The sequence below is a fragment of the Larus michahellis genome, chromosome Z (assembly GCF_964199755.1).
Source record: "Larus michahellis chromosome Z, bLarMic1.1, whole genome shotgun sequence".
In the NCBI taxonomy this organism is placed as follows: domain Eukaryota; kingdom Metazoa; phylum Chordata; class Aves; order Charadriiformes; family Laridae; genus Larus; species Larus michahellis.
Window position 1 is genome coordinate 76653567 of NC_133930.1, and position 20406 is coordinate 76673972.

Sequence of the window (20406 nt, forward strand, 5' to 3'; positions counted from 1 at the left end):
AAAATAATGAGCGGTGCATTTTGGTTGATGCATGACTCCGCTGAGGGGTGTTGTGCTGCAGCCCTGAGGAAATCCGCACTTCTCCAGGTGGAGGGGAAAAGCTCTCAAGAAAGAAGGTGCAGGAATGCTTTGGGATCTCAATGCACGCCTGAGCCACTGAGGTTGGCTTCCAGGCGACGCCCAGGGTCAGGAGCAGGCTGAGCCCCGCTGGGTTCATGCTCTTGCCCTGCGTCGTGGAGGACACACATGTATAATAGCAAGGATAAAGGAGGGGGAACATGAATGAACAGTCACAGACCATCCTGCACAGGCACAGCACCACGAGCTGTCCTGGCCGTTTAACAGTAACCTGCTCCTGTTGCTTTCTTGGGTCCCGCGTCAGCCAGGGCTGGGGATGTGGTAGAAGTGAGACACAAAATACCCTTCCCCACAGGCAGGGTCAAAGCAATAGGTTTTTCTGGTAAGAGGAGGGAACAACATTCAGCATTGTCTTTTGGGGGATGATACCTTAGCCAGTGATACCTTGAGGGGAAAGGGACTACAGCTAGGCAGCAAAAAGACAAAAACTGGGCAATGAAGGAGGTATCTGGTGCTGCCTGGTGCTCATCAGGAGATGCGCTTACTGTGTGTGGTTCATGTGGACCTCGTGCTCCACTGCACCTGCAGCATGCAAGCCAGCAGGCTTGCCTCTGCAAAGCAACATACCCCTGTTTTGCTGAGAGAAACGGAAAGTTTTTTTGCTCTTCCTTATGGGATGTGTGTGCTTGTTATGCTCGGGGAGCACAGACTAACCTGGGCAGGCAGGCAGACAGAAAGACCATGCATACCCTGGGGCAAGGCAGAGTGTTTGTTCTGACAAAATCCTATTTTATTCTGGGTTTTTTTTGTGTTTGTAAAGGCCTCTGCAGTGCACGTTGTGTGGACTGAGTGGGCTGGGAGTGTGAAGTTGCAGACTGCTGGGGAGAGCAGTTTTTCAGGAACTTTTGCCGCTGTAAATGAAACCTGTGGCCTGTCTAGTTGCCAGCTTCTTCTTCGCAGTTAACAGAGAAGGTTGTCTAGAAACTGCCATAAAGGGCAATCCTCGGTTTTCTGTGGTAGGGGTGGTTTGAGAAGATTTACAAGCATTGTGAATTTGATTTTACAGGCGTTTGTGCATGCAGTGCTCACCAAGAGTGCTCCCAACTGCCCCCTCCGTGCTGCGTGGTACGGGGAGTGCACACTGCTCCAGCTCCTGCACCCTGACCAAAATCCTCCCCCTTTCAAGACTGTGCAGACTGTCACACTAGTGAGATACATCTTGCTTATGGCCAGCAGGTCAAGGGAAGTGATTCTGCCCCTCTACACTGCTCTCGTGAGACCACACCTGGAGTACTGCATCCAGCTCTGGAGCCCCCAACATAAGAAGGACATGGACCTGTTGGAGTGGGTCCAGTGGAGGGCCGTGAAGATGATCCAAGGGCTGGAACACCTCTACTATAAGGACAGGCTGAGAGAGTTGGGGTTGTTTAGCCTGGACAAGAAAAGGCTCCGGGGAGACCTTCTAGCAGCCTTCCAGTACCTAAAGGGGGCCTACAGGAAAGATGGGGAGGGACTCTTGTTCAGGGAGTGGAGCGATAGGATGAGGGGTAATGGTTTTAAACTGAAAGAGGGGAGATTTAGATTAGATATTAGGAAGAAATTCTTGACTGTGAGGGTGGTGAGGCACTGGAACAGGTTGCCCAGAGAAGTTGTGGATGCCCCATCCCTGGAGGGGTTCAAGGCCAGGCTGGATGGGGCTTTGAGCAGCCTGGTCTAGTGGGAGGTGTCCCTGCCCAGGGCAGGGGGTTGGAACTAGGTGATCTTTAAGGTCCCTTCCAACCTGAACCATTCTATGACAAAGGAGTTCAGTGTGGTGTGAATGGGGAAGTGTGAGGAGAATCAGGTGAGTGCCCTCCTTGTGCATGCCTCAGGATGTGGCATATGACTGCCAACTGGGAATCCCACGTGGCTGGGACGTGCCTGGCAGCAGCACGTGCCATGAAGGTACAGGGACTGGCTGGAGCCGATGAAGTTGAGCCAGGCACAAAACCTTGCCTTGCACCAGTCCCTCTGGATGGGCCTAAGTGTCGCACATGTTTCTCCATGCCTTTATGCCTAATAGTAGAACTACTAGCATTGCTGGGGCAGTGAAATGCTCTGAGAAAGCATTAAGAAGGTTACAAGCATACGTGAGTGTTGCTGAAAGTGGCGGTGAGTATTTGGGTGAGACAGTTGGGTAAAGAGTGAATAATAGTAATTATTAAAGTTGGCCTGTAACTTTCGGTGGAAGTACCTGTTAAAGCACAGGCACGTGACAGCATTGTTGTGTTTCACTGAACAGTTTGGTCCAGTGGTAACATTAGGACTTGTGTTCTTCATGGACATTTTTTAAAATATATTGGTGTTTTGTTTTCTGATGGCTTGTTGCTGATATTCATTTCTTTAGACGGTCTTTTCCTAACGTTAACTGCTGGTATCACAGACATCATACATTATTGGCATCAAAAATATTCCATATTTTTGTATGGTAGTAGCAGAAGTGAGCTGGTTGTTTTTAAGGTGTGAAACTAATAAATACAGAATGACACCAAAGCAGGGAGCCCCGAACGATACCGCTCTAGCCGAGCCCAACATTGGATGTTGCACGGCTCTGCCTGTGGTTCAAATCTGCACCGTGTTCCAGTGATGAACACCCCATGTTTGCAGCCCCGCCAGGTGAGCACGTCCGTCTCACCGAGCGCCGCCTGCCTGGCGCCGAGGGAGCCAGGAGCCGTCTCCCTCTCTCACCCTTCCCGCTGGCCGGAGCGGCCTCCGGGGGTTGGATTGGAGGGCAGTGGGGGAGAGGGTTGCTTCTGCACGCCTTGTATCTTCACAGGGTTGCCTCAAGTATCACTTCTAGTTGCTGGCACAGGACCAATGCTGACTGACAAATGATGTATTTGTCCCAGATACTGCTTCCCCCCCTTGCCCCTTCTTGCTCTATCCGTTGGATTGGACACCAAATGTGAACAACCAGAAGCTTTACCTTTAAATAACTTTTTTTTAATGGCTAGTTACCAAACACAGTGCTCTTAGCTATGAAATGTTTAACTTGCACAGCTGTGCTGCAGAGAGAGAAATCTTTCGACTGCCCTTTCCCTATCTATCATCTTTCAAAAGTGTACAGCCAAGAGATTTTAATTTCTTGTCTTTTTGTCTTGGCAGATTTATTCTCATACTGCACAGCTATTCTAAACACAAGACTTTTAAAATGGTCTGCGAGGCTTTATTTTTGTTCGTATCTGTTTTAGAAGTATTCCTGGGTCTGTTTGTTCCAATCTGGCAGGCAGTAAGTAGGTTAAATTTCCCCTGACATCCTCGAGTGTTTTGCTCGCTTTAGCGACTGTAGGGTTAGACTCCACTGTAGTGCAATGTGGCCGCAGCTTGAAATGAAACCTGATTTTAACAAAGGTGGCTGCACCTCTGAGGGCCAAACTGAAGACCGTACTTTATGTTTTTAGCTGATTTAAGAGCAGTGACATAGGAGATGTTTAAAGCGGGAAAGTTTTATCTCCTGCTGGGCTTTATGAAGATGGTAATGTGGAGCTTGCCCTTTGCAAGTATAATTTGGGATGCCTGAACTTCTCAGATGTCCCCTGTGTTTTGTAAAGCCTTTGAGTGCTTTGTTTCAGTTGTTTTCTGGACAACTGGACATTGGCTGTTGTAATTTGGTCACAAACGGGCATGGGTACAGAAGTGCTAGCATTCGTGCCCCATCAGAAGCAACATCTCAGCACTTGCGTTCCCCACTCAAGTGGTTAAATTTGAAAAGGTGATTGCAGACAGATCAGCTTGTCAATACTGTGGATGGTATAAGGAAAAACTTGTATCTGTCCTGTAAGACTGTGTTCTTTTGCTGGGGGTGGCAGCACTTTTTCTATCACTACAGGAACGTGTGGGTCAGAAATTGCTTCCACCCTTTTGTCGAGCCAGGACAGGGGCACGTTGTGCCCCCGCAGCACAGTCAGTGAAATGTGCCCTTCCATTTGGCACGCTAGCAATGTCCCCACGTAGAGGGCTGCTTTGCTAAGGCCTGGTTTGTGTCGTTGTTGTTGGCTTTGTACATGTAATGGGACTCTGGCCGGAGGTGCCAGCTCACTCTGACCCTTCAGTGTAGTCTCAGTAGACAAATGCTATTGAAACCTTAGACTGAACTGTCAGCCTCAGTAGGGTTGGGAAGCTGAACAAAGCAGGGATGCTGGCACTTTTTCAGTGATTCCAGGGATAATACTCAATCTGCACTCCCATCCTTCTCGTTGGTGACAGCATGCAGCTTTTACTTGCAGTTGGGCAGGTGGAAGTGGAGTGGGACAGGGACTGTCCTTCAAATCTGGTGGATCTTGTTTTCTCCTGCCTTAGACGTGGCACAGTGTCTGTTGACATGGATGCTGGTAAAGGTGAAATGCTGTCAGTGCCACGCAGGGGTGAAAATGAGCTCAAGATCTGGCATAAGCAGGGGGTAATTGTCCCTCAGGCTTATTTCTCAATAACGCTCTCAGTGCTCCAGCATTGAGCATGAACACTGCAATTTGCAGCGGCGTGGAAGGACATCCTGTCTTGGCAAAATCAGAGTAAGTGCTATCCAAAGAGAGGTACCAACATCACTCCTGAGTTTGGTGGTAGTCATTTTCACTGCTCCCACCACCAACTCTCTCTCACTGTTAATGGTTTGCAATTGGAAGAAGCCAGCTATGTTTGCAGACACATAAAGAATGGTGCAAGGCATTAATATAAGAATACACAATACAGGGTTTTTTTGTTGTTTTGGACTCACCATAATAGTAAATAATCAGTAGCTCTGACTGGAGCAGCTCTTTCTGAAAGAATCATAGAATCATAGAATTGTTGAGGTTGGCAGGGACCTTTAAGATCATCGAGTCCAACCTTTAGCCTACCCTGACAAGAGCCACTTCTAAACCATGTCCCTAAGTGCCCCATAAGAAGAGGGGATGAAGCTGTCCAAGCTCATTGCCAAAGAAGTCCTTTTGGAAAAACGTGAGCAGAAATTCAAGAAAGCTGGTCAGGGCAGTTCAATACACTTAGCCCCTATATATAATGTCAGCCTGTTCTTTTTCACTCTTTCTCCTTTTTGCTCGGTTTGTAATTTCTAAATAAAAGCCTGTGCCATTCCTCAGCGCAATTCCAACAGAGCCCCTTCTAGATTCTGCTTTATTCCTTCAAACAAGACACGTCCTGTCAAACAGGACCCTGCTGGATCTTCATGAACAGTTCTAAGAGACCTGACTGGCTTCAAACGCAAATACACTCCACAACACAGTTGAATGACTGGGTATCTAATGTGTGCATGTCCTTGCTGAAAATGTCTACAAAAATTAGATTAGTAATTACATATGTTGGAAAGCTCTGTGTTACCTAGATTGTGATCTTCAGTTATTCTGGGCATGCTTTCCAGTGTTTGTAATAAATTGCTAATAGGTTATTCATGTCTGGAGAGAGTTAAAATAAATTTGATATTGATATCAATGTCCCTGGAATGACTATAGGGGATGACACTTGAGCTCATATTTATGGGATAAAGATTTCTTTTTTCTTTTTTTCTTTTTTTTTTTTTGAATGAGCAATGGCTATATGTTTTCTACTAACTCTATTCAAAGGCTGGAATAAATGCAACCACAAGAAAGAATTAGTTGGAAATGCTGTCAAGTTGATACAGTAAAATATCTTCTAGTATCTTTGAAACCTACTGTGTTTTAAGAAATATTTTGGTTTATTGACTGTCTTTTAATTGAGAAGAGAAAGTCTGGAGTACCACAGATGGAAAGATGTATATTTTAAAAGGTTTTTTTCTGTCATCTTTGGAGAGACTAAGAAGTTTATCTGGATGCATTTCTTGAAGGAGGGTAGTGGTGTGCTTTTGAGGTGTGTACCTTAAAATAAATTACTATCTTGCTTGTAATTACTTTTATTCAGCTGTTTTTACTAGCACGCATTTTGTCTAGGGCCATTTCTCACTCTAATCTTGAAATAAACCAGTGATAGCAGATACGGGTAATTCCGGAAGGAATTCCCTCATCTATTTGGTGCAGTAGATCCAGTGCTAATGAAGCATAGCAATAACAGACTTTAATGAAGACATGCGATGCAACTGTGTAACAATATATGCAACAATATATTCATGGTTTTTCTTATACGCTCCCTTCATTTTTACTTACTTACACAAGATAGATATTATTTTTATTTGCTTTGCCAAACATTCAGCAGTGTGAGTAGCACATTGTTGTGAACTCCAGTTGTCCATAGGCTACATTTCTGTTTTTGAATCTCCACGAAGAAATAAGTGAGGGCTCTTGAGACTCTTGAGTCCTCCGTGATTGACAGAGTTCTTCTTCCAAAGTCTTCGTGTGTCAGCCGCCAGTAAAACATGAATATTCTGGACTTTCTCTCTGTTTCTTAATCATGCACAATCCCTAAATCTCTGTGTTGTACATGCCGAATCTTGCACTGATGTTAATAAGAACTGTGCTTGCTTGAGAAAGCAAATTTAGCTCTTTGGCCAAAGCTTTGGAACTTGCCTGTTTAAAGCTTTGACAGGTTTTTGGACACTCGGGGTCAGATCTTATATATGTTCACATGCTTGTGGAGACCTCTGAAAATCCCATGCAGGGTCTGTCCTTTTGATGACATAAATGCCTCTAGGAATGGGGGCCTGGGTTGACTGAGTCAGCCAACATCAAAAGGACCTTTTTCCATGTGGCTGTGTTTAAGCCTCTGTAGCTCCAGTCCCACTGAACTCAGACATGCAGGCTTTTGAGATGCCGTGCAGAACAGCCTAGGTAGGCTCTGTCCCTGAGATGTCTGTGTCACACTGTGGACCCTTCCCTGCTTTCTCCATCAAGAGCGGCAGCAGGTCAGGTTGCTCACCCTGCGGGGTTGCCACCAACTCCTCACCTGTATGAAGGTACAGCATCATGAGGCTTCCATCTCTTTGGGCACTGTCAGGGAACCCATCTCGGTAATCTTAAAATGTAATCTGTTTTAAACTTTGGTTTAAATTTCAGGATAACCTGAATTGATTGATTATATTATGTTAGAGGCACACAGCTAGAAATGTTTCCAGGGATAATAGAAAAATTGGTGCATAGTTGGGTGGAGCATTTCTAATTTTTTTATCCGCTGGCTGTTGACTACAGGATGTTAGCCAGTATTTCTGACTGGCTTACATTTGAATGCAAATCTTTGCTTTTACTGGCTCATCTCTAGGGCAGCTTGCATGTTACTGTTTTTTCTACCTCACATCAAAGTCTTGTCTAGGAACTTCATTAGGGACTCAGCTACATGTGATCTGTTACGCACAGTTGGACACAAGCCTGTTCATGGAATAATCTATTGTCTTTATGTTTCTTGTAATTTTTTCAAGTCTGTTCTTTCTTGCAACTCTTTTCTCCAAGTTGGTGGTGGTTTGGTTTTTTTGAAGATCTTAAAAAGCAAATGAGGGGCATGACCTCAGTCTGATACCAATAGTTTAATGATAAGGATAATTGTTGATACTTCAAAAAGCACACTGTAAGGACAGTTTCATAATGTTTTTCGTGCTGAGAATTAAGTCCCTGGAAAATCATTTAACATCCAAAATCATCTCTGAGTTTAAAAAAACCCTAAACTAAAACAACAAGGGAAAACCTAAACCATTACATTCTAGTATAGAAATGGAATTTCATCCTCACACATAAATGCTGAGTTGCTGTGATTGTTCTAGTTTTCTGTAGAAAACACCCCCTCTGTTTTGCGTAGTAGTTAGCAGTGTGGTTTCACTGGCACTAGTTAGCCAAATAATGCATATTTCAATATTGCCTTAGTTGCACTATTCAAATTTCCCTTAGCTTAGAAAAGCCCTGAAGTGAGAGAAATCCTACAAATAAGAACTACAAACTGAGCCTGGCACAGTGAAGCCTTTCATCAACAGAAGCTGCTTGCATTTGCTTGTGAGGAATAACATGGTATAGTTAAGTTGTCTGGGCTGGAACTGAAGGCCAGTTTTCCGCCAAGAAGATGGGAGAGTTTGGGCTTCATAATTTGTGTGCAAGTCAACATTAATATTCCTGTTTTCTTTTTAGTAAATACACGCAGACTTTCTCTTAACACAATTTCTAGGAAAATGAAAGACCAGGGAAAACATCCTGCCTTCAGGCTGTGTGTGCTTCATTCTTCTCATTGTAATTCTAAAATTAGAGAGGGTACACACACTTCATTGTAAACTTAGGAAATTACATGTTTTAAAGATTTTCCAAACATGTAGTGTGATTTCTCCATTAAAGAATGAATTGCCAGCTGAGGCAAATGCTAGAGTCTTTGATATAGTGCGGTTCTATATTCAGATTATCCTGAGAAATGGTGAAAGAAGAAAGATGCAATTTTGGAACAAATTTTAATAAATAACACAAAATAACCACGCCATGATACGTAAGCTCCCTGGTAGCTAAGTAAAAGCTAGGCCTTTTTTCGAACACTCAGTGCTTTAAAATCTTATTGTTGATATACTTTTCAGAAATGATTTACCAGAAAATGCGTTCTTTCTTTAAAAATGTCTTTTGCTGAATGTGGAGCTAGTAAAATAGGAGAGGTAGCCAAGACTGACTTGAGGCTACAGTAAAACTCCCTGCCACTTTTTATTAATTCTAATGCACAGGCATCTTCTCTGTCCCGTTGGTTGCATGGTGTACATTGGTGTCACCATGATATTTATGCTGATGTTGGTGTCTACACTCATATTTGACAAGGCTCATGGAGGTGCTGTGAATACCGGGTCTTTACCCCAGCGCTGTTTCAGCAGCGTTGATGAACTCTCAAGGTGCTGTTTGGATGCAGAATTCCCTCTCGCTGTCACTGCTGCCTCCTGCCCACAGCAGCTTTTATCCCAGGGGCTCCACGTCGAGTACTAGAGGTACTTGAGAGTCCCTGCTTGGTTATTGCAGGACCCAGTTCTGGCAAAAGCAAACCAGGGGCACCCTGTGTTTGCTCTGGAAAGCCGCGTTGCTGTTGTCACCCAACAGCTCCCCCCACCCCCCCCCGCCCCCAGCTTGCTGAGTGAGGATGCCAGCTCCTGTCTGAAGCATAGCTGTCAGTCATTAGAAGTGGAGGTAGGAGTTTCCAGCACTTACAACAGATGATGGATTGAGAGAAACGGAGCAAGAGGTCGTATTCTTGTTTTCTGGAGGATTAACATCCTTACTACGCTTCAGCCCCTCTCTGAGTGCTACAGAGGTGGCTTTGGGCTCTCATGAATAGTTGGAAATTCCTGGGTAAAATCTAAGCCTGGACCAGAAACCAAACAGCTCCAAAAAGGCTGTTTTCCAGAGCTGTAACACACCTGTGTTTGAGCACAGCTTGTATATTTACACATGACTTGCAAAGCTGTGGAAAGAGCTTTAGAGAAAAACTCATGAGCAGGCACTGCTGCGTGTGGGGTTACCCACTTGTGCTGAATTCCTCAGCAAATGTTGTTGGAGCCAGAGCATGGTAAATCTCTTGTCCTGCTGTTTTTTTTTTTTTTGGTTTTCATTTGTCAGCCTGAAGAAACAGAGCTTTCAAGCTCTGGCACGGAGTTCATCTCGTCTCTCAGGTCTTTGCTGCAGACCACAGTGAGAAGTATCTGCATTAACAAAATGAATTATGTTTCATTGAGCCTTTGAGAGGAAGTTTCAGGGGTGCACTTGGTAAATACTGAATTGAACAAGCAGGATTTTTCTGCCTTCTATGTTTACACTATTCAAGCACTATAACAATGTTTACACTATTCAGTGCTTTCAAAATCCTAAAATCTTTTCTAGGTTCAGCTATACGCTGCTCAGCTGTAAGCAGTGTGGAGGGTTAATATTTTACAGGATTACCTTAGTGCCACAGAGCTTCTAGGAGGAGCAAGGCAGAACACGTACTTTATGGGGTACACAAGGAAGAAGCAAGGTAAAAAAAATGAAGCATGGCACTGCCAAGTACTTTGACTTCTCTGGAGCTGGAGGTGCTCAGCAACTTTGTCGATACATTCATGAACTGTAGAAAGCTCACTTTCCTTTCTGACATGTTCCTTGGAAGGAAGATCCTTCCTCAGTAAGAAGAAGCAGTCCCATGCATTTCTGTACTGTTCTCTGATTATCCTACGTGCTGCAAATGAGGACAACCAAATCAGACATACATTCCTGAGTGAAACTGGACTGGGAAGCACAAGCACAGGGGGTGGCTTGGTAGCGGATTCATGATAAGGAATTAACGTGTCTGAGCAGTCGTCAAGACAGTCACAGTGAGCTGGGGTAAATGGAGTGAGGAACGGGTCAGTCTGAGGGGGCTTAAATTGAGACATCGGCATCTGGATGAGAAGAAAGGTTCTTAGGTGATGAGGTCCTGTTTGGGACGCTCAGATTTGCTGCACCATCTGTTCTGCTCCCTTTTCACCTGCTTCTCCTCTTGGTGCTGTTTTGGTCCCTCTATGACCCTTCAGCCATGCTGTGCAAGAGCAAGACTTGTGTAGCTCCTATTTAGCGGGCAGTGAGGAAAGAATACAAAAATAGAAGCAGTAGTGCTTGTAGCCTTACATTTGGATTAAGGACTGAGCCCCCACACTGTTCCTCAGTCCGATCATTTCATTTTGTGAATGAGGCAGGCTCTTGGGAGACTCATAATCTCTGTGGTAGTCTTCCATATGAAAAGACAAGGAAACCCCCAAATGCTGTCCCAGCCAAATCCTTTTCTTCCTCAGCCTGCTGAAGGAGTTTAACCAGCAAACAGGTTTTGCCGCTTTCCTTGGGCTTGCTGTGATGACAGCTGCAGTTGAAGGCATGCCACACTTGGCAAGGAGAGCGTCTTCCCTGAGGACTAACCATCAGCTGAGGAGGAGCTGTGGTCTCGTGGAGCGAGTGTGAGAGACAGCCATGAGTTTTTTCTGAATGGAGAACAGCACTGCTTGCCCAGAAAGATGTGTGATTTTTTTAATCTTAAGATGCGGAAGTTTTGTCTTCTATTTCCCCCATCACCCCCATCTCAGGAAAGTGTTCTTGGTGCTGCTTATTGGTCATAGGAATGATAGTTGTGGTTCATTGTGGGTGAAACCCTGACATGCTTATTCAATAGCAGAGCTCATACTGGCTTCATAAAGACCAAGATGTGAGCACAGAAGCTCACACAAAAGCTCACAAAAAAGACACTTTTTTTTGAGAGACACCCTCCCACAAAAGGGAGGGCACTTGCTACACATAAATGGTTGAATCAATATAAAATTTGAGATGAGCCTAGAATTGTGGAGGTGGAAAACTAGCATGAAGGTTTGATTTTGTTCCTACTGTACATCCCTGTTTATTTCTAAATCATTTTTTAAGGACCTAAAAACATAAACAAATAGTATAAGTTCACATTTGGAAATAGTGATTTTTGTTGAGTTTGTTTTTCCCTTGCAGACACCAGCTGGAGACTGTACAAAAGTGATAAGGAAACAGTGACAAATGAGGAGAGCTGGAGGAATTACTCTCTAGTTTAAGGATAAATGACATTGCCAAACTATCTCGCAGGCTTGCAGAACTTGCCAGAATTTGTGAGCTTTTCCTCTGTAATTTATACCCTTTTGTTTCCTGGAGAGACATTCAGTTAAAAACACGTGTTCCTAACTAAAGGGAACCATTGCACGTTGTGTCAGAGATGGAGATCTGTCCCTTTCCCCCCGTAGTAAAGTGGAACACCTAGTTAATTCATACCTTGCCTGTAAGATGTCATCATTTTACACATACTTATTTCTCTCCCTCTCTGCTTATTCTTCATAATCTTTCAAGGAGAAAGTAAATTTAGTAATATTTTAGTTGACATAGAAGTTTTGTACTCCGGAAGTCTAAAATTAGCGTAAATCACTGACCTATTCCCAGCCCTTGCAGTTTGCTGGCCTGGTTTGAATGAGTGGTTGTCCATGGCGGTCCTTTGACAAGTTGATGACATCCTTAGCATTATCAGTGAAGAAATCAGAATACTGGGCCAAAGAGGCAGAGCTTTAACTCCACTGTTAGTAGCAGTCCCCTTGTAGGAGATAGCAGGGAAGGTAATTAGCAGTGGCGTGGTTGGGTGTCCTTTTGCATGGCTGGGGCCTCTGGCATTTGGAGAGTGATATCTGGAGGAGGCAGCAGCTCCTGCTGAGCCTGCGTCAGCCTCTTACTTCGGGAAGGAGAAATACTGTTCTCACTGTGATCCTGGATTGACAGCTAGTGGGGTTTATGGGTCTGCAGCAGGACCTTGCGGGGGACCTCAGTACTGCTCTGCCTTCTCTGACCAATGGATACTTTGACTTATGCTGTTGTTGACTTCAGTCCTTTAGCAACATTAAGCATTCAGCTTAAGAAATCCTAATAATAGAAGAAGCCCTAATACTGTCCATTGGCTAAAATCTTGAATGAGACAGATACTTGCACCATGGTGACCAGACCTTTAATTCACAGCACTCTCAATCTATTAGGTAGCAATTGTGTTTCCTTACTTGTAAGTATGAAAGCAAAGATCTTTAAAAATGAAGTAGTGTTTCCACCTCAGACGGTGACTAAGTAAATCTGGCCAGGGCAGAGAGCCTGAAAACAAAGGATTGAAAACATTCTGAGCTGCTTTTGCTAGTATGAGAAAGGAGAGCCCCACACAGAAGGGTTTGGGACCTCTAAATGCAGAAGCTGATAAAAGATTGCTTCTCCATAAAAACACTTAAAAGTTAGGTTTCAGCGCTGTGAGATTAGTTTAAAATCCATGCTACATAAAATGAATAAATGCAGGGGTTTTTACACCTTTTAATGTTTTAGGAGTCAGGTTTTAGAGTTTTTATAGAGCCATGGGCTTAGAAAGACCACATTTATTATTAACAAAAGTAATTTTTGCATCATAGTCTTACTTGAGAATCTTGGGTTTTTAGAAGCCCAGTAGTATCAACCTTGGGATCACGCCTCAAGAGCTGGTTAATGTACCCATGGCTGTACTGTTTGCTTGAACAAAAATCAGCACGGAAGTTCCTGAAATGCTAATAATCAGTAGCGGTAATAGAATTTCAAACATACATTTATGTAGTGCAAGCTAGTCTGTGTCAACTTCTCTAACATTACCCTGGGAAGGAAATCCATTGCTAACTGCCTGGGAGTCTGTGAGAAGACAGGATCCCAATGAGGCTTCTTGCCTTCTTTACAACAGAATGCACACATCACCCTCCCTGGGCTGTAGGTCCACCAAATGCAGACACTGCTGCAGGAGGACACCTGCTTCCCACTGCACACCTCTGCTTCATGCCATTTTTTTTGCATTCAGCTCCTTCACTGCATCCTCACGTCTACTGCCTCCTTTCTGGGGGAGCCGCATCACAGATTTCTCCATTTGTCCTGAAAAACCTCTCATGAGGTCCCAACCAAAACTCCACTTCAACACCCTCATCCACGAGAACGGAAAGGAGGAGGAGTCGTTGAGATAGCCAAGTCTTTGCTCCCCACCAGTGTTCATTCATTCTCTGTGTGGGATAAAGGAAATTGTTCATGGTGGCCACAGCTACCAACTGCTGTTGCGCCTGGGACTTGCCTGGCATCAGTGCGTCTTCTCTGGGCCACAACAATGGGCCCGTTCCTACTGCTGTGTGTAAAATCAGGAAGAATTTTGTCTCCATGAAACTAGCTAAGTCAAGTCCCATCCTAGAACATGGAAATGGGGTGCTCTTTAGAGCTATTTTTCATTACCCTTTGGTCACCAAGTAGACCTCATATGGCAAAACCCTGGTTCTGAATACAGAAAATATTCCCTTTCCCAAATCAAATGATGTTGCAGTTAATGCATTAACAGATCTCAAGGAATGGTTTTGGAACAGTAACGCTTTCTGGCATAACACGTATTCTGTACACATTAATCACTACAGCGACATACTGTAAATGAGGTCCTAAAAGCCAAACAAGCCATAAAATAGGATTCTTAATTTAGGGTCCAGATAGCATTTCCAGCACCTAGACATGCTTCACTCTGAATTAGATATTGCTAGGCTCTGAACGGCAGAAAAGTGCTGTGGAAGGTTAAGGCTTTGCCATCTGTAGTGCAGTTGAAATACCAGTGTTATTCACACTGAAGCTATGGTGTGTTTTTGCCAGCTACTGCATGATTTCAGAGTATACATGTTAGCAGGTTATTAAGCATGAGTCATCTTATCTAATCTTGCCAGTCTGAATGAATGACTTATATAATCTTTAAAATGTGATTTAGCGAACAAGAGCAGACTGTCAGCCAGCAGCATGCTGTCTGACTGAGCAGACAAGGTCCCTTTTCAGGATACTGGGCAGATAATGATGGATTTGCTGTGCTTTTCACAGGGCGAGTCCCTCCCTGCCAAAGTGCCATTGTCAACTTCTGCTTGCAGTTGGCAAACCCAAGACACATTGCTTCTAATAACTGATGTCCTTGGATTTTCAGCCCTGCACAAACAATCTAGATTGTAGCAGTTGACCTGATCTCCCTCCCTGTGCAGAAAATGGTTCTTCATCCAAACTGGGATTTCTGTCTTCCCAAGATAATGTTCCTGGTCGTGCAGCAACTGAGCAGCTCTGTGCTTTCCCGTGGGTTTACACAGATGCAGCTTCTGACTGTAGCCCTGACTATAGCTCTCCCTCCTTTCCTCTCGTCTCTTTCCAGATGGTCCTCTTTGCCTTCTGTGAGTATGGTGTTACTCCTCCCGTCCTTTGGTGTTTCTTCTGGGGTAGGATGTCTGCATCTTTGAATATACCAGTAAGCAGAAATATGGAAGCACCGGAGGTTTTGACCCCTGTCAAGATTGACAGCGTATCTTTAAAAGGCTTAAAACAAACAAACGAATATAACAAACAACTTTTAGATGTTTAAAAGCTGTGTGTTTGAAAAGGGCAGCCTTCTCCAGTGCCTGAAAGGCTTGCAAGGTGAGAACCTACTGCATTTATTATACTGCACAGAGGCACTGGTCATGCAAGGAGCTTTGTGTTGCAGGTCATGCTGTGAGATCTGTCCCCTTGCTGGGGTTTTATGTGGGCAAAAACAGAAGGTGGATTTTGAGTTATTGTAGCAGTTGTTCTCTGTTCACACACCCTGGCTTGAGCTACTGCAAAAACAAGCTTGAATCTTACACCACTTTCGCTCTGTTTCCTAACTGTGTTTTTCTTCCTGTTCATCCATTATCCAGGGCTTCCCTCTGTGTCATGCTTAATTTCAAATATGTTGGAAAAATACCTAGAAGTTTGCAATATATCTAGAAATTCCTATGCTGGCTCCATTCTTGACCCCACCAGTGAGGCACAGTGTCTGGGTGGGGAGGAAAGACCCATGGTGAGCCTTATGGAGGGAATCGTAGGCAGTACTTGTCCAGTCTGTTCCCATTTTTGTTTGCACAGGCCACCCTTTGCCTGGTGAATGCGACTGGGTGAACAGGGATATGCAGGCTGCAGAACTGTTGAAACACAGCCTCCTCGCCTCTGTCGGCAAAGAGCAAACACAGTTATCTGCAGCTAGCTGGCAAGCGACTTTGAAGAGCAAGTGAGTAGGCAGGTAGTAATTTGTGTTGATTTTAGGGAAAGCATTCTCCAGGGGCGGTTAGCCACTGTGTAGCTGTCTTCTTGTGCCATGATGCAGTTCACTTTGCATCTAAGAACGCTGATGTAGAAGAGGACAGGGAACAAAATGAGGTGTAAGATTGGCATGAATGTTGGGAAAAATGTAAAGGGCTTTTCTGCCTACGTGAAAATATGAGCTGAGAACAATGGGGGCTCCAAGTCTTGCAGGTCATGTTCACAAAGCACAGGAGGGAGAAGGTTAGGGAGAACATCCAAACAGGCCTGCAGAAATGAGCAGAAGTTGACAGTTACTTTTAGCTGTCTGAGAAAGTCACTGGAGGTGAATGCTCTGTCATCAGGTGTACACAAAGAGAGACACTCAGACTTAGCTATCATCTGACAGTGCTGCAGTTTCGTTGGTATCCCTTGATTACTTTAATGAAAAAAGTTCCACTTCGGTGATTAATAATTTAAAATTTATATTTACTGAATCGAAGTTGTATTGAGATATGATCCCTTGTTTGAAAAAGTGACCTCTAGCAGGTAACAGCTGGTGAGATAGGAAACATAGATATCATTACAGGAATATACACATACCTTTAATCTCTATTAATTTAGCTGAGCAGTAACCTCAAAACATGCCCAGCCTGTGCCCAGCAACCATGAAATTTCAAGTTGTTTGAGCTCTTTTATTACTGACTTCTCCAGCAACTCAAATAACCTTAGTTTTTAAAAGTAAGACAATAGTCTAAAGAAAGAGACTGTCCAGTTCTGTATTAATAATAGCGAGGACCCTGGGTGAGGGTTATGTTTTGGGGTCCATCTGTGAAGTGCTGACTTTCTTACAGACCTCTGGGGTCTGAGTTACCTGGACCTGCTGAAGTCAGCTACAGCTTCACAGTTTACTTTGATCTATTTCAGCCATTGTCCTTGATGATCTTTATAGTAGGGGTAATAATTTCCCACCTCAGAAATGGACTACTGGGAGGTCCAGTATCCTAGTAGTGGGATCTGTGTGAAAACTGGTTTGTGCCATCTTTCTCAATGTGATCATTGCTGTAGGATTTTACAGGCATTTGACAAACTGGATCTTATTTCGTTGTGGTACAAAAAAAAAAAAATACTGTTATTGCAGTAGTTAAGTATTAAAATGCCTGGATAACAGGAAAACAGGCATTGACTGCAGCTTAAATCTGGAAGTGTGTGGAATACAGAGCATAACAAGCAAAATAAAAGTTAAAAAATAATTATTAACAGCAAATGTTCCTATGAACAACCTCCTCCAGCTGATGACTTAAGCAGATGATTTAGACCAGGTACTAGAGGCCAACAGACACATACAAACTGAGCATTCCCACTGCAACCTTAATTTTTTGTCAGGGACCTGAGGGCACCCATGGGCCTTAACAGCTCTGTCCAGCCTGCCCTGGGACCCCCAGCCCACCCCCTGCCCACCGCCCAGGAGCCCCATTTCAGCTCAGCCTGGGTCTGTCAGTCCAGTGCCCGATGCCTGGGGCTGGGGCTGTCCCAGCTGCCTGGCCCCCAGCCCCAGCTGTGCCCTGATGTTCATCAAGCAGTGACGAAGCCCCGCTTGGTCAACAATTCAACTCCGATTGTTGAATTTTGATAGCAGATACCTTGGTAAACCTCTTGGGGAAAAGAAAGCTACAGTTCAAGAAGTTACCTGGAAACAATTTCAGTATTTTTAGCTGAGTTATGTTACAATTCCTTGCTCTTCTTTGTTTATTGAAAGAATGGGCAATCTTTAAATTTATTTTTCCCGTCTTTTCTATTCATTTAAGCAAATTAAGCATCTCCTGCATCATGTTTCATTGTCTTTTGCATGGTGTTAAAAGAAAGGCAGATCAGAGAAACAGCTGCAGGGTCTCCTAGAAAGTCCTACTGCTGAAGTCCTGAGAAGTTGAGGGCTTGCAGTCTTCTGTGGGACGACCTTGCCTGTAAAGTATCTATACCATACGGGCAGGAAGCAGTTTCTGGCAGGAAAAGATGAACATGCAACAGGTTTTGTATTTTTATGTTTGACCTGAAATACTGTAGGATTCATGGCCTTGGCCCCAGAGATCCATGCCTTGTGCTGCAGATTTCTAAAGAGTTCTGGTGAAAATGGCAGGTGTCTGTCTTGAACAGAATCATCATTAAGATCTGGGAAAATAGACAATATGGTAAAAAAAGCAAAAGGTTAACTCTCAGATCTTAAGAAAGGTTACGAATTAAATCTTGCAAGTCCCTGAAGCTTCTCCTAAGCCTTTGGACAACTGATGACTGTCAGTATAGCACAGCGAAGGGTGAACTTGGTTGTTTTTTCCTTATATTGAAAACTAAAGTTTCTGGCCTTGATGACTCTAAAATTCAGTTGAAAAGGAGATAGTTGAGATATTGAGAGATGTACGTAAATGATGTAAAATGTCATAAATTGTCATCAGGTGCAGAGGGAGTGTCTGAGTTGGTTCTTGATTGCTGCCTTGATGTTCAAGATTAATTTTATGTTTTAAGATTTTATTCAATTTTCATTTCCTAAGTATGAGGACATCTTTTTGGCTGCATTTGGGTTTTCTCAGAGATTTAGGCTTCAAATCATATTGCTACTGATACTGAACTGGCTTGTTTGAAAAGCTGTTTTAGCTTATTTTAGTTATGTATTGCAGGGATATTCCTTCCCTTGGGTTTAAAGGCAGATTTTTTGCAGGCAGAATAAGGAATGAGGCTGCTTAAAAGCAGGCGCTGTTTTGAGAAATGTGCTTTGGAGCGCACGCGATGAGAGTGAAATGGGTTTAGCTGAGCTTAGGAATGTTTCACTTGCCCATGCAAACGTGGTCTTGCTTTGGGAGTGCTGAAGAGCCGGGTTTTGCTCTCTGTTTGCAGGCGAGCAGCAAGCATGAGCTTGGCAAGACGCGACCATGAGTGCCAGGACCCTGTGATCTGAACCGTGTCTCCAGCTGACTTCACCGCAGCGAGGCCCCGTTGATCCTGTACCATGGAGGACTGCCTTCACACCTCCTCTGAAAACCTCTCCAAGCTGGTGAGCTGGGCCCACAGCCACGGGACCATCTGCAGCCTCATCCCCAACCTCAAGCACTTGCTTTCCGAGGGGGCCCACGGCAACCTGACGGCCATGTGGGGTTGTAGCGCTGGCCATGCTTACCACTGGCCCCTGGCTGCCACTTGCCGGGCTGGCTCCCAGGAGCGTGTCTGCTTCCAGGACAGCCGCAGCTTCAACTCAGACAGCCCCAGCATGCTGGGGGTGCCCTCGGAGGCACAGGCCAGCCCCCTGGAGCGCTACCCGGGCCGGCCGGGGAAGGCCAAGCTGGATTGCACCCGCACCCGCGACTCCTGCGACTTCTCCTACTGCAGCGAGCCGTCGGAGCTGGGCGAGCCCGTGGAGGAGTATGAGGACGAGGCCACCCTCTTCGACATGGTCTGCGAGTCCTCTGTCACCGACGAGGACAGCGACTTCGAACCGCACCCCCACCGGGCCCCCACCGGCCCCCGCAAGCGGCCGGCTGCCGGCCTGCCCACCACTGCCCAGGCCCAGCCCGCCGACGAGGGTGGCGGCGAGGTGCTCCTCAAGAAGATCAAGCAGGAGCTCCCCGAGGACTACTACATCGTGGCCAATGCTGAGCTGACGGCCGGTGCCGACGGGCCGGCCCTGGCCCTGACGCAGATGTCCAAGCCCAAGCCGCAGCCCCAGGCCGGGCCCTCCTGCATGGGCCCCGCCAGGGCCCTGCCCCAGCTGGTGGCCGGCCCTGACCCCGACCCCCAGCGCCTCTCCGCCTCCCCCCCTGGCCCGCCCCGGCTGGCCACGCAGAGGCCACCCCGCGGACCCCTGGCCTCCCCGGCACGAGGGGCAGGCAGTGGCCCCGTGGTTGCCCTCCAAGTGCCAGCCACCAGCTCCAATGCCACCGCCACTGCTGGGAAACCCATAAGCATCCCCCTGTCAGCCCTGCAGCTGCCCGGTCAGGAGGAGCCACCAGCAGCTGAGGAGAACCTCCCGCCCGCCCCTCCGCTGGTCCCGGGTGGCGAGGTGGCTGGCTCGCCCTCAGTGAGTGCCGAGCCCGAGGTCAGCTCCAGCCAGCAGCAGCCCCACGCCGTCCCCACCGCCACCCCTGAGGCGGTGGCGCAGTCGATGCCAGGTAGGATGCTGGTGGGGGATCGAGGGGTGGTAATGTTTTGGGGGTGGCTCCCCAGCGACAGGGCAGTGAGGGGGCAGCCAGGGAGGAGGTGCTGCATTGTGCGGGGGTGCCCTGGTCCCGCCAGCTCCTAATTCAGTAGATAGAGAAACCCTCTTCCTGCTTGGAAGAAGATTTGGAATACCTCAGCTGAGCGAAAGCCAGGAGCACCCTCCATGAGAAAGTGTACCACTGCCATAGGGAAAGGGCTCTTCCAGGATAGGTTTATAGGTCCGTTTTAGGTGCAATTGTGTCATGGGAGAGGGCATGCAGCCGCCTCATTGTGTGCATGGGGTGGGGAGGACATGAAGCCCAGCCGTGCACTCTTTCAATGAACCAGAAAGAAGTGGTCTCAGACAGTGAAGCCTAGAGTTGGGGGTCGGGTGTTGCCTTCACCCTGTCAGAAGGCTGATGTTTATCATGGAGAGGCAAAGGAGGGCACAATCAGAGCAGCCTGCAGAGGCAAGAAGGACAACCCCAACCTTAACCATGAAATTTACAATACTTAAAACTTTAATCCAAGAGTAAAAAAAGATTTTTTCCCTTGCCTTGGTGGAAGTTCTCTTATCCCGTGTCCTTCATTTTGTTCATCCCCCACTGCTGCCAAAGCATTGAGAATTGGCACAGACAGATCAACGTTATCA

The 20406-nt window shown here is 45.8% G+C and overlaps 1 protein-coding gene across 1 annotated transcript in view; it reads left to right on the forward strand.

Annotated features, from left to right (window-relative positions):
* KIAA1958 (KIAA1958 ortholog) overlaps positions 1-20406 on the forward strand; it is a 66587-nt gene that overhangs the window by 13967 nt on the left and 32214 nt on the right. Inside the window, exon 2 of the mRNA XM_074570114.1 lies at positions 18459-19726. Coding sequence (XP_074426215.1) covers positions 18571-19726 — 1156 coding nt within the window. The 5' untranslated portion in view covers positions 18459-18570. The remainder of the gene's footprint in view (positions 1-18458; positions 19727-20406) is intronic.